The sequence below is a fragment of the Dendropsophus ebraccatus genome, chromosome 1 (assembly GCF_027789765.1).
Source record: "Dendropsophus ebraccatus isolate aDenEbr1 chromosome 1, aDenEbr1.pat, whole genome shotgun sequence".
NCBI lineage: Eukaryota > Metazoa > Chordata > Amphibia > Anura > Hylidae > Dendropsophus > Dendropsophus ebraccatus.
The window spans coordinates 4,670,961-4,686,840 of NC_091454.1; the positions used below are offsets into that span (position 1 = coordinate 4,670,961).

Here is a 15,880-nt window from a genome sequence, read left to right on the forward strand (position 1 = left end):
CTCAGTATCATGGATTCCACCGCCCCCCCCCCTCAGTATCATGGATTCCACCGCCCCCCTTCTCTCGGTATCATGGACTCCACCGCCCCCCCTCTCTCAGTATCATGGACTCCACCGCCCCCCCCTCTCTCAGTATCATGGACTCCACCGCCGCCCCCCCTCTCTCAGTATCATGGACTCCACCGCCCCCCCCCCCTCGGAATCATGGACTCCACCAACCCCCCCCTCTCAGTATCATGGACTCCACCGCCCCCCCCCCCCTCTCGGTATCATGGACTCCACCGCCCCCCCTCTCTCGGTATCATGGACTCCCCCGCCCCCCCCCTCTCAGTATCATGGACTCCACCGACCCCCCCCCCCCCTCGGTATCATGGATTCCACCGCCCCCCCCTCTCTCTCAGTATCATGGACTCCCCGGCCCCCCCCCTCTCTCAGTATCATGGACTCCACCCCCCCCCCCTATCTCAGTATCATGGACTCCACCGCCCCCCCCCCCTCGGTATCATGGATTCCACCGCCCCCCCCCTCTCTCAGTATCATGGATTCCACCGCCCCCCCCCCTTCTCGGTATCATGGACTCCACCGCCCCCCCCCCTCTCAGTATTACGGACTCCCCCGCCCCCCCCCCCTCTCAATATCATGGACTCCACCGCCCCCCCTCTCAATATCATGGACTCCACCGCCCCCCCCCTCTCAGTATCATGGATTCCACCGCCCCCCCCCCCCTCTCTCAGTATCATGGATTCCACCGCCCCCCCCCCCTCTCTCAGTATCATGGATTCCACCGCCCCCCCCCCCTCTCTCAGTATCATGGATTCCACCGCCCCCCCCTCTCAGTATCATGGACTCCACCGCCCCCCCCTCTCGGTATCATGGACTCCACCGCCCCCCCCTCTCGGTATCATGGACTCCACCGCCCCCCCCTTCTCGGTATCATGGACTCCACCCCCCCTTCTCACAGTATTATGGACTCCCCCGCCCCCCCTCTCTCAGTATCATGGATTCCACCGCCCCCCCCCTCTCAGTATCATGGACTCCACCGCCCCCCCCTCTCGGTATCATGGACTCCACCGCCCCCCCTTCTCGGTATCATGGACTCCACCCCCCCCTTCTCACAGTATTATGGACTCCCCCGCCCCCCCCCCCTCTCAGTATCATGGATTCCACCGCCCCCCCCTCTCTCTGTATCATGGACTCCGCCGCTCCCCCTCTCAATATCATGGATTCCACCGCCCCCCTCTCTCAGTATCATGGATTCCACCGCCCCCCCCCCCCCTCTTGGTATCATGGACTCCACCGCCCCCCCCCCTCTCAGTATTACGGACTCCCCCGCCCCCCCCCTCTCAATATCATGGACTCCACCGCACCCCCCCCTCTCAATATCATGGATTCCACCGCCCCCCCCTCTCAGTATCATGGATTCCACCGCCCCCCCCCCCTCTCAGTATCATGGATTCCACCGCCCCCCCCCCTCTCAATATCATGGACTCCCCCGCCCCCCCCCCTCTCAATATCATGGACTCCCCCGCCCCCCCCCCCCTCTCAGTATCATGGATTCCACCGCCCCCCCCCTCTCAGTATCATGGATTCCACCGCCCCCCCTCTCAGTATCATGGATTCCACCGCCCCCCCCTCTCAGTATCATGGACTCCACCGCCGCCCCCCCTCTCAGTATCATGGACTCCACCGCCGCCCCCCCTCTCAGTATCATGGATTCCACCGCCCCCCCCTCTCAGTATCATGGATTCCACCGCCCCCCCCTCTCAGTATCATGGACTCCACCGCCGCCCCCCCTCTCAGTATCATGGACTCCACCGCCGCCCCCCCCTCTCAGTATCATGGATTCCACCCCCCCCCTCCTCTTCTCAGTATCATGGACTCCCCTGCCCCCCCCCTCTCAGTATCATGGACTGTCCCACCCCCACCTCTCAGTATCATGGACTCCCCTGCCCCCCCCCCTCTTCTCAGTATCATGGACTATCCCGCCCCCCCTCTCAGTATCATGGACTCCCCTGCCCCCCCCCTCTCTCAGTATCATGGACTCCCCTGCCCCCCCTCTTCTCAGTATCATGGACTCCCCTGCCCCCCCTCTTCTCAGTATCATGGACTGTCCCGCCCCCCCCTCTTCTCAGTATCATGGACTGTCCCGCCCCCCCCCTCTCAGTATCATGGACTCCCCTGCCCCCCCTCTTCTCAGTATCATGGACTGTCCCGCTCCCCCCCTCTCAGTATCATGGACTCCCCTGCCCCCCCTCTTCTCAATATCATGGACTGTCCCCCCCCCCTCTCTCAGTATCATGGATTCTATCGCCCCCCTTTCCGCTGTCATCTTACAGAACTGAACTCATTATCCAATCTCCTCCGGGCATTTTTAAGTACCAGCTCCCGGACAGGAAACCCTCCTGGCTCCAGGTTTTGTAGCTTGGTCCTATTGAAGTGAATGGAGCTTAAATGTAAACCCCACCTGACCTGGAGACAAGAGCGGCGCTGTCTCTGGGAGGAAGCGGCCATGTTTCTCTAACGCTGGATAAGACCCAGGGGTTGATGTTGGGGGTTATTGTAGTGTAGATGTTTGTTATTTTCTTACCTGTATTCCGGATTACTTATGTGGCTGAGGAATATCCTATTGGGAAACCATCAGCAACAAGCCACTACCCCACGGTTATGTTCCCGTAGAACCAGGGCTCTAGGAATCATGAGTTTTCTTACCTTCATCCTCAGTTTTATTAAATATGTAAATGATGTGGTTTGGTGCCCTGGGGGCGGGACTAAAGCAGAGATCCGCTGCACCCCAATTACTATAGAGGCAGCGCTCTGTAGTGACATCACTCCAGCACGGGATGACTATCCATGAGGCGGATACATACAGAGTTTGGCTATGGTCGCTGTACAGGGGTTAGCCTTACTGCTGTGTCTTTGCCACACCCAGTGGTCACATATATGAAAGAAAGATGCTTTGGTCACATGTTTCTTTTAACCAATAAGAGTAGACCCTTGATAAGCTGAAAATGGGTGGGATTACACCAGTCTGGGGCTCATCTCTGGTAGCTCAGCTTCACTGATGAGTAAAGTCTTCTCCATATCCTGTGTACATGTAATGTCCCAAAATACCATAGGCTCTGTATTCTGAGGACTAAAGGCTGTAGTACTGCCCTCCCACCACTAGATGTCTCACTATTATTACCAGGCAGGAGGCGCTGCAATAGTCTGCAGGAGGTGCCACAGAGGCAAAGTAACAGTCTGCAGGAGGTACTACAACAGTAAGTTTATCACCACTCCGGCTGAAACCCAGAAGTCTGGATAGGTCCCCCCTAAGGTAGCCCACTGTCTATCAAGTCTAAGTCAAGTCCAGTGGAGAGGTGACCTGCCCCAGTCACTGACTGGCTGAGCAGGCAAATCATGTGATGATGCAGATCACCAGCAGCTGGGAACTAACCCCAGAGCGGCACTATGAGGAACCAGGACGACTATGGTAACATGGTTTATTATTTTCCTCCATTCCCCTGCCTGTTTTTTCTATTTGTCCTCTAAGCTGGACGTCTCATACTCCACCTGAACCTACACTGCTCCACTTTAACATGTGTGTCCGGTACCCAGGGAGTGACACATACTCAGGCCCTGTGACAAGAGATGAAGAGGTACACCACCATCTGCCCTATCTACCACCACCTGCCCTGGCTTCCCGCATACAGACGGAGAGAGACAAGCTAAGAAGTTCTCAGGACCAAGTCCCAGCCTCCTGTCAGTGCCGCTGGGCTCTACCAGACAGACATGTCATGTTTCTAGTCTGTTATGATCAAAACAGGAAAAGATTTTCTTTTAAAGGCCCCTGAGTCTAGAAAAGTCAGACCAAAAAGAGAAGATTTTCCCTTTAAGGTCCTCTGAACCTGAAGTTTCCCATCTAGAAAAGTCAGACCAAAAAGAGAAGATTTTCCCTTTAAGGTCCTCTGAACATGAAGTTTTTTACCTGGGAAGGTCAGGCCAAAAGGAGAAGATTTTGCCAACAAGTGTTCCTGAAATGCCTATGAGACGCAAACAGAGAGACTGCTCAGAGCTTCTGTACTTGTGAGAAGGACATACTGCACCTGATGCACATCCCCTTTAAGACCTGGACCTTTGGTATGAGGAGTGTGCTGTTCTGTGGTGGTCTCTCCCTCCCTCACATGGACCTCTATGACTTTTATGGCCTCCATGTAAATCATCCAAAAACTCATTTAAAAAAACAAAATGACAAAGGTCACAAATTACAAGTCTTTTATTCCCTTTTAGTCTCGCTCCTCCACATCGCCATGCCCCACACTTGGGATTTCTCTCTTTAAAAAATAAAACCCTAAAAGAAAAAAAAAAAAAAAAAAAAAACGTGGCAGGATAGCACCCACCGGATCGCCCCTCCTCCCCACTGTTAAGGGGTTAAACAGAAAGCCATACAACGGAGATTATTACAGGTTTTACTCTTTCCCCCCCCACAGTGTGTGAGCGCGACTAATACTGGACTCATAGACGCGGATGTCACCCCCCTCCCCTCCGAAAAAAAAAAAAGATGGCGGGTGTGTGAAGCGTCATCAGCACCGGGGTGGGGGGAGAGGGTGACTCACCGACAACCAATCTAACTGGAAGGGGGGGGGGGCGATGTCAGAGAAACAACAAGGACCAGACGTTCAGCAGTTTGTAAGGCACTAGGAGCGGAGGACAGAAAACGGCGGGAAGCACACACACACACGCAGGTATTGGGACATCACGACGTCACATGCCGGTAGTTTTTACGGTTAGTGTCTCGGACGAAGGGAAAAAAAAAACAAAAACAGAGAGAATTTCGATTTCTATTGTGCAACCTGAAAGTAAAAACAAAATATATATTCATAGATCTATGGGAGAGGCGTAGAAACCCGTCAGGCTGTGCTACATTGTAGCGCAGGGGGAGGAGCCGTCCCGTCCTATAAAAGACATTAAAGTGACTTGGAATAGAGATTAGCAGCGATGTCCCATTCAAGTCCTTTCCGGAAGTTTCCACGCGGTTTCCCATCATCCCTTTACTTGCCGGCATCTTGCTCCTTGTAGCCACGGTCGTCCTCTCTCGCGCCCCTTCACGACATCCCAGATCCCTCTTCACAACGTAAAACCTCTCTCTTTTTTTGCCCCCTTTAATAATTATTATCGTTATTATTATTATTATTATAGGATTTTTTCCTCCTTTTTTCACAATTTTTTTTTTGGTATTTTTAAAAATCGCGATCGTGGAAGAACATTAAAAACCAAGAAGCTTCTAAAACACGATCATCTGGGGGAGGGGCTAAAACCTAAAAGCGGTGCAAATGTGTTAACAGAGGTATCCAGAGTGACCCCGCCCCCTCATTATAAAAACGGGGGAGGGGCTTAGGGTAAAGGGGGATGGGGATAGACAAAACTAAGTGGGGTCTCCCTTTGGCGCAGAGTGCAAATCCACCGCAACTTCTCTGCCGATATTAAAATTAAATCCAGAAATTAAAAACTAGAGTCACAGAATGATCCAGAACCCTAACTCTATAGACTCTGCATAAGCTTCTAGGTCTCTACGGCACCAGATCCTGGCGAGTATCCGAAAAGTCTAAGATCAATAAATACAGCATCTCCGTCACCTCCGGCGCCCCACCACCCCAAGCAGTCCGGGGAGAGAGAAGACCGGTCAAAACGCGGGCAAGGTCCAACCCTCAAAGATGGCGGGAGAGTTCAGGGGTCCAGTGTGCCCAGACGGCCCCCTCTCCTCCTGGTTGGGTGGCATGGCGCCACCACATGTCCACAAATGAAGAGGAAGAAACGTTAGTTAACTTTATCCTTTAAAGTGTAAAAGTTGCCAGAAGGCGCCTCCATCTTTCTAATAGTTTGTGTGCACCCCCTCAGTCTCATCTCCTCCGCTGAGTTCTAGATGTAGGGGTACTGATTAACCTTTGGCGGACTCAGGGGGTATCCAGTGTAGACCGTGGAGGTGGGAGATGCTGGGATGTAAGTCTGATGGGCGAACTGTGCCTGGTACTGACTGGGGTGAAGACTTGGAGATGGAAGCAGCCGAGGCGCCATGCTCACGGGGACGATGCTGGCCGGATACGCGGTGTGACGTGCCGATCCTTGAGATGCCACTAGGTGAGCCACAGTGCCGGTGGAGCCCAAAGCGGCCGGTGCCGTGTAGGTGTAGAGGTGCGGCTGGCTGGGCAGGTGGGCTGTGGCTGCCAGGTGGGGGTGAACCGCCCCGTGACTAGGACTGTTGTGTGGGAAGGAGTACGGAGCCTGGGCCAGGGTGGGGGTAATGTAAGCCTGCTGCCTCCGGTGGCTTCCAGACCGTTCTGTGCTAATGTGCTGAGACACCTGTGAAGAAAGGAGAGAGAAGAGACATGAATTCTCATGTGATAGTCGACGGATCGACTGATCAGGCCTGATCAATCCATCACTGATATCATCCAACTATGAATAAAAAGCAACTGAACCAAATTCAAACCCCAGCCACAAGACAACGGGGCAAGGGGGGAACCCAAACTACTAGACAGGGGGGAACCCAAACTACTAGACAGGCGGGAACCCAAACTACTAGACGGGGGAACCCAAACTACTAGACAGGGGGGAACCCAAACTACTAGACAGGCGGGAACCCAAACTACTAGAGAAAAACAACTGGCTAGACACCGGGGAAAACCCAAACCACTAGACACAAAGTGGGGCGCTGATCCCAAACCCCTAGACACTGGAAGGGGGACCAAAACCACCACACCAGGAAGGAAATCCAAACCACTAAACACCAGGGACACTACACACAGGGGGGAGCACAACCCACTAGACAATTGGTGTGTGTGTGTGTGTGTGTGTGTGTGTGTGTGTGTGTGTGTGTGTGTTAACCCAAACCACGACACACCAGGAAGGAAACCCAAACCACTAGACAGCGGGAAGGGGGGTGGAGGTGACAACACACAACCCACTAGACCACAGAGGAAACCAAAACCACTAGACCCCGGGAGGGAATCACAACCGCTAGACGGGAGGGGAGGGGGTGAGAGAGGAGGAGACACACAAACCACTAGACACCGAGGAAGGAAGGGGGGGGGGGGGAGGAGAACACAACCTGCTAGACACCAGGGGGGAAAAACAAACCACTATTGGGCATCAATAACCAGGACACAAACTTCTAGAAGCCAGGAACATAACCCTCCACACACCAGGGCATGCACCATTAGAGGCCAAGCTCTGTGGAGGCCTTAGGCCTGTTCTTATCTGGCCCGTCCTGTACTTTACCTGGCTGAGGTTGAGCGGCTGCTGCTGGAAGGCATGAGCGGCAGCTCTAGGCTGGCGATACGTGGCGGACGTGGTAGAGCTGCTGGAGGAATGTGTAGTGGAAGCCGCTGTGGAGGACGAGGATTTGGGCTTGTAGGAGTGGTGACTTGTGGTATCTGTGGAGAGGAACAAGGAAGATGAGGACGATGGCCACATAGGGATTGTAGATTGTAACCCCTGAGGGCAGGCTGCTTTCTCCCTATGTAATACCTGGCGGGCAGGCTGCTTTCTCCCTATGTAATACCTGGCGGGCAGGCTGCTTTCTCCCTATGTAATACCTGGCGGGCAGGCTCCTCTCTCCCTATGTAATACCTGGCGGGCAGGCTGCTATCTCCCTATGTAATACCTGGCGGGCAGGCTGCTATCTCCCTATGTAATACCTGGCGGGCAGGCTCCTCTCTCCCTATGTAATACCTGGCGGGCAGGCTGCTATCTCCCTATGTAATACCTGGCGGGCAGGCTCCTCTCCCTATGTAATACCTGGTGGGCAGGCTCCTCTCTCCCTATGTAATACCTGGCGGGCAGGCTGCTTTCTCCCTATGTAATACCTGGCGGGCAGGCTGCTTTCTCCCTATGTAATACCTGGCGGGCAGGCTCCTCTCTCCCTATGTAATACCTGGCGGGCAGGCTCCTCTCTCCCTATGTAATACCTGGTGGGCAGGCTCCTCTCTCCCTATGTAATACCTGGCGGGCAGGCTCCTCTCTCCCTATGTAAGGCCTGACGGTCAGGCTCCTCTCTCCCTATGTAATACCTGGCGGGCAGGCTCCTCTCTCCCTATGTAATACCTGGCGGGCAGGCTCCTCTCTCCCTATGTAATACCTGGCGGGCAGGCTCCTCTCTCCCTATGTAATACCTGGCGGGCAGGCTCCTCTCTCCCTATGTAATACCTGGCGGGCAGGCTCCTCTCTCCCTATGTAAGTCCTGGCGGGCAGGCTCCTCTCTCCCTATGTAATACCTGGCGGGCAGGCTCCTCTCTCCCTATGTAATACCTGGGGGGCAGGCTCCTCTCTCCCTATGTAAGCCCTGGCGGGCAGGCTCCTCTCTCCCTATGTAATACCTGGCGGGCAGGCTCCTCTCTCCCTATGTAATACCTGGCGGGCAGGCTCCTCTCTCCCTATGTAATACCTGGCGGGCAGGCTGCTCTCGCCCTATGTAAGTCCTGGCGGGCAGGCTCCTCTCTCCCTATGTAATACCTGGCGGGCAGGCTCCTCTCTCCCTATGTAATACCTGGTGGGCAGGCTCCTCTCTCCCTATGTAATACCTGGTGGGCAGGCTCCTCTCTCCCTATGTAATACCTGGTGGGCAGGCTCCTCTCTCCCTATGTAATACCTGGTGGCTACTCTTCCCCTATGTACCTGCCAGCCATTTGCCTTCATCTAATGTGTTTTGATCTTGTTTTGTTCCTGTTTGTTACCCCTATCTATTGTATAGTGCTCTGGAATTGATATCATGGACTGTCCCTTTAATTGATATCATCATGGACTGTCCCTTTAATTGATATCATCATGGACTTTCCCTTTAATTGATATCATCATGGACTTTCCCTTTAATTGATATCATCATGGACTATCCCTTTAACCCCAGGGTACGCACCCGGTTGCCTCCGCTCACACTCCAGTCGCCCCTCGCTGGGTTGGGTCTTCAGAGGCGGCACAATGATGGTGCGGGAGTTTGTGGGGACGTCCGGCTGGCATTTGGTCTCATGGGCGGTGGTGTTGGACGTGCGTCTTTGCCCGCCGGCAGCGTAGGGGCTGGTGTTGCTTGAAGAATCGGAGATTGGAGAATCGTGCACCGTGACACAGCTGATGACATTGCGGCGCTGCTTGGGGAGGCTGAGGGGGAGGATACAAAAGGGTTAATGAAACATATCCAGCCTCTAGGGGGCACTGAGTGACCCCTCCATCATTCTGCTCTATGTGACAACCAATATGGCTGCCTCTATGGTTGTCACTCGCCAGCAGGGTCATGTGATGTAGACATTAGAGGATATAGGCCCCTCTCAGTAACAGGTGATGTATCAGAGTGGGGGAGGGGGCAGCGGCCACTGTCAGATTTATTTATTTTTTATCTCGTCGTCTTGGTAACTAAACTATGAGTGACGGGCCGTGGGGAGATGGAAGGGCCGTGGCTGTGCGAACAAATGAGGGAAGATGGACGGTGGTCTGCAGGGCGTCAGCCCCCCGGGCACTCTGTGTATAAACAGACAGCACCGTCCCTGACCCCACTGATAATGGCATCACCGTCCGGGGAGGGGTCAGAAAAGTCTGGAGGGGAGGGGTCAGAAAAGTCTGGAGGGGAGGGGTCAGAAAAGTCTGGAGGGGAGGGGGTCAGAAAAGTCTGGAAGGGAGGGGGTCAGAAAAGTCTGGAAGGGAGGGGGTCAGAAAAGTCTGGAGGGGAGGGGTCAGAAAAGTCTGGAGGGGAGGGGGTCAGAAAAGTCTGGAGGGGAGGGGGGTCAGAAAAGTCTGGAGGGGAGGGGTCAGAAAAGTCTGGAGGGGAGGGGTCAGAAAAGTCTGGAGGGGAGGGGTCAGAAAAGTCTGGAGGGGAGGGGTCAGAAAAGTCTGGAGGGGAGGGGGTCAGAAAAGTCTGGAAGGGAGGGGGTCAGAAAAGTCTGGAAGGGAGGGGGTCAGAAAAGTCTGGAAGGGAGGGGGTCAGAAAAGTCTGGAGGGGAGGGGTCAGAAAAGTCTGGAGGGGAGGGGCCTGGATTGGGAAAAGAGGATCAGGAGGAGGGAGGGGGGCAAGGGGAGCCCAGAGGCGGCAAGGGGAGCCCAGAGGCGGCAAGGGGAGCCCAGAGGCGGCAAGGGGAGCCCAGAGGCAGGAAGAGGAGCCCAGAGGAGGGAAGAGGAGCCCAGAGGAGGGAAGAGGAGCCCAGAGGAGGTAAGAGGAGCCCAGAGGAGGTAAGAGGAGCCTACAGGAAGGCAGGAGGGCCTTGGGGGAGCCCAGAAGAAGGAAGAGGAGCCCAGAGGAGGGAAGAGGAGCCCAGAGGAGGGCAGGGGGGGGGGGGGGAGATCCTAAAGGAAGGACTATTGGACTTGTACTAGACAGCGAGCTGATATGGTTCTTGTGTGACAGAATTGTGAAGCACATCAATATATATATATATATATCACACACACGCTAATGGAGTTCCCTGTCAGTTACACCCACTTTTCAGACTGTAGATTTGCTGACCTGGGTGCGACTTGTTTCTGCTCCTCCTCTTCGTCTGTGTCGCTGCTGATGGTGATGACGCTGACCGCCGGGCTGGGAGTGTCGCGGATGACGATTGTTTGCCGCTGATGGTCAACACGGGAAGCAGCCACCGAGCTCTCCCCCCAGCCGCAGGTAATGGAGGGGCCACAAGGGGCCGAGCTCTGGGGTATGGAACAGCGAGGGGGGGTGTTCTCCTTCACCCGCTTTGAGCGTTGGGGGGAGTTGTGCGATTGGCTGGATGACACCTCGTAGGAGGAGTTATTTCTGCAGAGGCGGAGTCAGCATAGGAAAAGGGGGAAAAAAACAACATATTAAAATGAGAATTCACCACTCCTTTCAGCAGAACAGTGAGTGCAGCTCTGGGGTATAATACAGGATCAGTAATGTAATGTATGTACACAGTGACCCCACCAGCAGAATAGTGAGTGCAGCTCTGGGGTATAATACAGGATCTGTAATGTATGTACACAGTGACCTCACCGGCAGAATAGTGAGTGCAGCTCTAGAGTATAATACAGGATGTAACTCAGGATCAGTAATGTATGTACACAGTGACCCCACCAGCAGAATAGTGAGTGCAGCTCTGGGGTATAATACAGGATATAACTCAGGATCAGTAATGTAATGTATGTACACAGTGACCCCACCAGCAGAATAGTGAGTGTAGCCCTGGAGTATAATAAAGGATGTAACTCAGGATCAGTAATGTAATGTATGTACACAGTGACCCCACCAGCAGAATAGTGAGTGTAGCCCTGGAGTATAATACAGGATGTAACTCAGGATCAGTAATGTATGTACACAGTGACCCCACCAGCAGAATAGTGAGTGCAGCTCTGGGGTATAATACAGGATGTAACTCAGGATCAGTAATGTATGTACACAGTGACCCCACCAGCATAATAGTGAGTGCAGCTCTTGAGTATAATACAGAATGTAACTCAGGATCAGTAATGTATGTACACAGTGACCTCACCAGCAGAATAGTGAGTGCAGCTCTGGGGTATAATACAGGATCAGTAATGTATGTACACAGTGACCCCACCAGCAGAATAGTGAACGCAGCTCTGGGGTATAATACAGGATGTAACTCAGGATCAGTAATATAATGTAATGTACACAGTGACCCCACCAGCAGAATAGTGAGTGCAGCTCTGGAGTATAATACAGGATCAGTAATGTAATGTACATACACAGTGACCTCACCGGCAGAATAGTGAGTGCAGCTCTGGGGTATAATACAGGATGTAACTCAGGATCAGTAATGTATGTACACAGTGATCCCACCAGCAGAATAGTGAGTGCAGCTCTGGGGTATAATACAGGATGTAACTCAGGATCAGTAATGTAATCTATGTACACAGTGACCCCACCAGCAGAATAGTGAGTGCAGCTCTGGGGTATAATACAGGATATAACTCAGGATCAGTAATGTAATGTATGTACACAGTGACCCCACCAGCAGAATAGTGAATGCAGCTCTGGGGTATAATACAGGATGTAACTCTCACCTCACTGCGGAGTGATGCTGCTTCTTGCGGGAGGAGGAAGCACTGCTGGTTGGCTGTTGCCTCATGACGTGAGCCACACCCACATTCAGGGGCTGAGCAGAGGGTAAGGTCACGTGACCTGCGAGGAGCGCCGGCTGCTGCATGATCGGATTATAATGGCCGCCGTGGGCATGTGTGTTCCTGGGGGGTGGAAACATTATAGCAACATAAGCAATAATATAATAATTCCAGAATATCCCTGGAGCAGCATGTAATCTTATGCGTCACCACTAGGGGAGCTGTGGATACATCTGACCTCATGTTAGGGGGTGCCTCACCTCCAGTCTGCCAGCTGCTGAGTGCCCGTCATGCTGTCCGGGATGACCGCAGCGTGCTGGACCGATGTATGTGCTGCCACTCCTGCCAGCTGCTGCCAGGCCGGGGGTAAGAGTATCTGCTGGGTGCCGCTGGGCCATGCCTGCTGCGGAGGGAAGAAGACACAATGCTGGGGGCCAGTCTATGGAAAATGCAGTGGAATTTCATTACTTTTCATGTGGCGCCCCCTAGAGGCAGCAATGAAAACCAAGGAAGATAAGCAGCTTTAGGGTTCGTACCTGTGTGAGCAGTCCCGGCTGGATCTGCAGAGCCTGAGCGCCGGCCGCCTGCGTCACCAGAGGGACCGTGTTATCCATCCGCACAGAGTAGCCGCCATGTTTGGCAGGAGAGGTCTGCAGCCCTGAGGGTTAACATAAAGGAGTCATTTACTGACAGGGCAGTGCATTGTGGGTAACCCCCCCAGCGCTCTCACCTCCGCACTTACCTTGGAAGGCTGGGGGGCAGACGATGAGCGCCTGCTGGAAGGGGTCCGGCCGGGCACAGATCTGGGTGGCTCCAGTCTGCAGGGGCATGCTCCTCTGAGCGACGGCCGCCATAGAGGCCGCCGAGGGCTGGGACAGAAGAAGAGGCTGTCAGATGATGGCACCGCAGGGTAGCGGGCACGGGGCGGGCAGAGCGCCACCTACCTGGCTGTGCACAGTATTCAGCTGGTTGCTGAACGTCATGGTGAGGTTGGTGGAGGTGCTGGGGGCCACGTGTGTGATGAAGGGGGTCTTGCTGTGGTTCACAGTGTCGTACATGTTCACCCGTCTCTTGCAGATCTCCATATTCTGGAAGCAAGACTTTACGCTGCGGAGAGGAGACCGGGGGGCAAGAGAAGGGGGCGAGGGGCAAACAGAGAAAAGCAGAGGATGGGGGGAGAGATGAAGAAGACGAGACGTTACTGAACGAACCCCACCTCACATGAGGAAGAAGAGAGGTAAAAGGGGAACTCCACCTAAATCTACCTGGAGACGACAATCCCTCATTCCCAAAATGAAGGGTCCCCTGCAAACCCTTCACTTCATGGGAATTAGTGGGCGTGCGAGCTCACAGGCGCCCCCTGCAGATACCTTTAGGTGTAATTCTTATTATAGAGTATACGGAAAACGTTCCGTCCCAGAACATGGAGACAATGAAGAAGATGACAATAACCCCTCCCCCCCCATCCGCATCAGCCCCAAACACCTCGCAGCTACAGCTCTGCTACATCCCCAATGTTCCTGCACAGAGAACAACAATGTATGCACCTCCTCTCCTACAGGTGGCGACATAACACTCCCAATGAGCCCGTATGGGTTATCATAGTCCCACAACTGTGTAATCCTGTGCCCACCAGACTACCCCCCCCTCTTGCCATGCCCACCAGATTACCCCCCCAACCAACCCCCCCCCCCCCCCCCCCCCCGAGGCACCAGGAAGAGGCCGTACTGTGAGCTATGAGGGAAGTCCAGGAGGTGGGTCATGGTGACAAATGGATGGTTGAGGGTCTCGATGGGAGTTATTCTCTTATCTGCGTCGATGGTCAGCATCTTCTTCAGGAGGTCGATGAACTCTCGCCTGTCCGCCTTCTCCACCAGCATGTCGCTGCCTTCCAGATCAGACGTCATGTTAACCTGCGAGAACAATGGAGACGGGAGCGTCAGGAGATCTGTACGAGATCCTACACGGCTGCCGTCTCACCGGACCCGACAAGTCCCTGTAATGGTCCCGGATTACAGCGATGGGAACTGCTGCAGTTTTCTAACAGACTTTGCATTGGGGGCTGACAGGAAGGTTTGTCATAGGGACCTCCCTCGTACCTGTGCCATGTCATCCAGGCAGTTGAAGATGTACTTTCTGGCTTCCTTGGATTTGATGCCGGTCTCAGACTCGTGATCATCCGGCGTCTGTGGCAGAAAAAGAGACGGACGTTACGTAAACCGATATATCCAGGACAGGGGAGGCTACTGCTCTCTGCTATCAGCCGTTATATCATTATATATAGAATATTCCATACACCCTCGTGGTCAGGAGTCGGCAGGAGGATGGTCCAGAGGGAGGACGGGGTGTCAGGTGGGAGCGAGCTGAATATAGGGAAGGGGTCTGAATATATACAGTATATGTCTGACTATATTCACAGGGTCTGGTCTGGGTTCTGGGCTCCTCCGCCATTTTATAATCCGGCAGCTGTGGAGGCTTCTGATTGCCGGATTATAGGAATTTTTGTGACCGCTTATGTAATAAATACCTTGAGTCTCCACAGAGGATACGGAGAGTCGCCATCCCGATTAAAGAACCTGGTGGTCTTGGTCCCAGAGCTGAGGAGATATTCGGCAGGCAGACCCTGAGTCTGGGAGATGTAGCGGATCTGTGAGGGGAGAGATGGCGCTGGTTATTATATATAACAAGATAAGCGTTATAAGAGGAGCGGCTGATATCAGTCTCATAGGATGTAATAGGAGGATATATCAGTACTGGAGGATGTAATAGGAGGATATATCAGTACTGAAGCGTTATAAGAGGAGCAGCTGATATCAGTCACATAGGATGTAATGTCTGGAGGTTATATCAGTACTGGAGCGTTATAAGAGGAGCGGCTGATATCAGTCACATATGATGTAATAGGAGGATATATCAGTACTGGAGCGTTATAAGAGGAGCGGCTGATATCAGTCACATATGATGTAATAGGAGGTTATATCAGTGCTGGAGCATTATAAGAGGAGCGGCTGATATCAGTCACATATGATGTAATAGGAGGATATATCAGTACTGGAGCGTTATAAGAGGAGCGGCTGATATCAGTCACATATGATGTAATAGGAGGTTATATCAGTGCTGGAGCATTATAAGAGGAGCGGCTGATATCAGTCACATAGGATGTAATAGGAGGATATATCAGTACTGGAGTGTTATAAGAGGAGCAGCTGATATCAGTCACATAGGATGTAATGTCTGGAGGTTATATCAGTACTGGAGCGTTATAAGAGGAGCGGCTGATATCAGTCACATATGATGTAATAGGAGGATATATCAGTACTGGAGCGTTATAAGAGGAGCGGCTGATATCAGTCACATATGGTGTAATAGGAGGTTATATCAGTACTGGAGTGTTATAAGAGGAGCTGCTGATATCAGTCACATATGATGTAATAGGAGGTTATATCAGTGCTGGAGCGTTATAAGAGGAGCGGCTGATATCAGTCACATAGGATGTAATAGGAGGATATATCAGTGCTGGAGCGTTATAAGAGGAGCAGCTGATATCTGTCACATGATGTAATAGGAGGATATATCAGTACTGGAGCGTTATAAGAGGAGCGGCTGATATCAGTCACATATGTAATAGGAGGTTATATCAGTGCTGGAGCGTTATAAGAGGAGCGGCTGATATCAGTCATATATGATGTAATAGGAGGATATATCAGTGCTGGAGCGTTATAAGAGGAGCGGCTGATATCAGTCACATATGATGTAATAGGTTATATCAGTACTGGAGCGTTATAAGAGGAGCGGCTGATATCAGTCACATATGATGTAATAGGAG

At 53.0% G+C, this 15,880-nt stretch overlaps 1 protein-coding gene across 3 annotated transcripts in view; it reads right to left on the reverse strand.

Moving 5' to 3' along the window:
* Nucleotides 1–4,253: 4,253 nt before the first annotated feature.
* The window catches only part of HIPK2 (homeodomain interacting protein kinase 2), a 39,916-nt gene continuing 28,289 nt past the window's right edge, over nucleotides 4,254–15,880 (reverse strand). The window contains exons 4-15 of one of the 3 annotated variants that reach the window (XM_069964130.1): nucleotides 14,582–14,701; nucleotides 14,154–14,240; nucleotides 13,783–13,967; nucleotides 12,999–13,161; nucleotides 12,797–12,923; nucleotides 12,591–12,712; nucleotides 12,315–12,493; nucleotides 11,998–12,177; nucleotides 10,466–10,750; nucleotides 8,891–9,129; nucleotides 7,258–7,412; nucleotides 4,254–6,339 (exon numbers count right to left, since the gene is read on the reverse strand). In XM_069964130.1, the coding sequence (XP_069820231.1) occupies nucleotides 5,899–6,339; nucleotides 7,258–7,412; nucleotides 8,891–9,129; nucleotides 10,466–10,750; nucleotides 11,998–12,177; nucleotides 12,315–12,493; nucleotides 12,591–12,712; nucleotides 12,797–12,923; nucleotides 12,999–13,161; nucleotides 13,783–13,967; nucleotides 14,154–14,240; nucleotides 14,582–14,701 (2,283 nt within the window). In that variant the 3' untranslated portion in view covers nucleotides 4,254–5,898. The remainder of the gene's footprint in view (nucleotides 6,340–7,257; nucleotides 7,413–8,890; nucleotides 9,130–10,465; nucleotides 10,751–11,997; nucleotides 12,178–12,314; nucleotides 12,494–12,590; nucleotides 12,713–12,796; nucleotides 12,924–12,998; nucleotides 13,162–13,782; nucleotides 13,968–14,153; nucleotides 14,241–14,581; nucleotides 14,702–15,880) is intronic. The other 2 variants (XM_069964143.1, XM_069964135.1) reach the window with 2 other exon arrangements.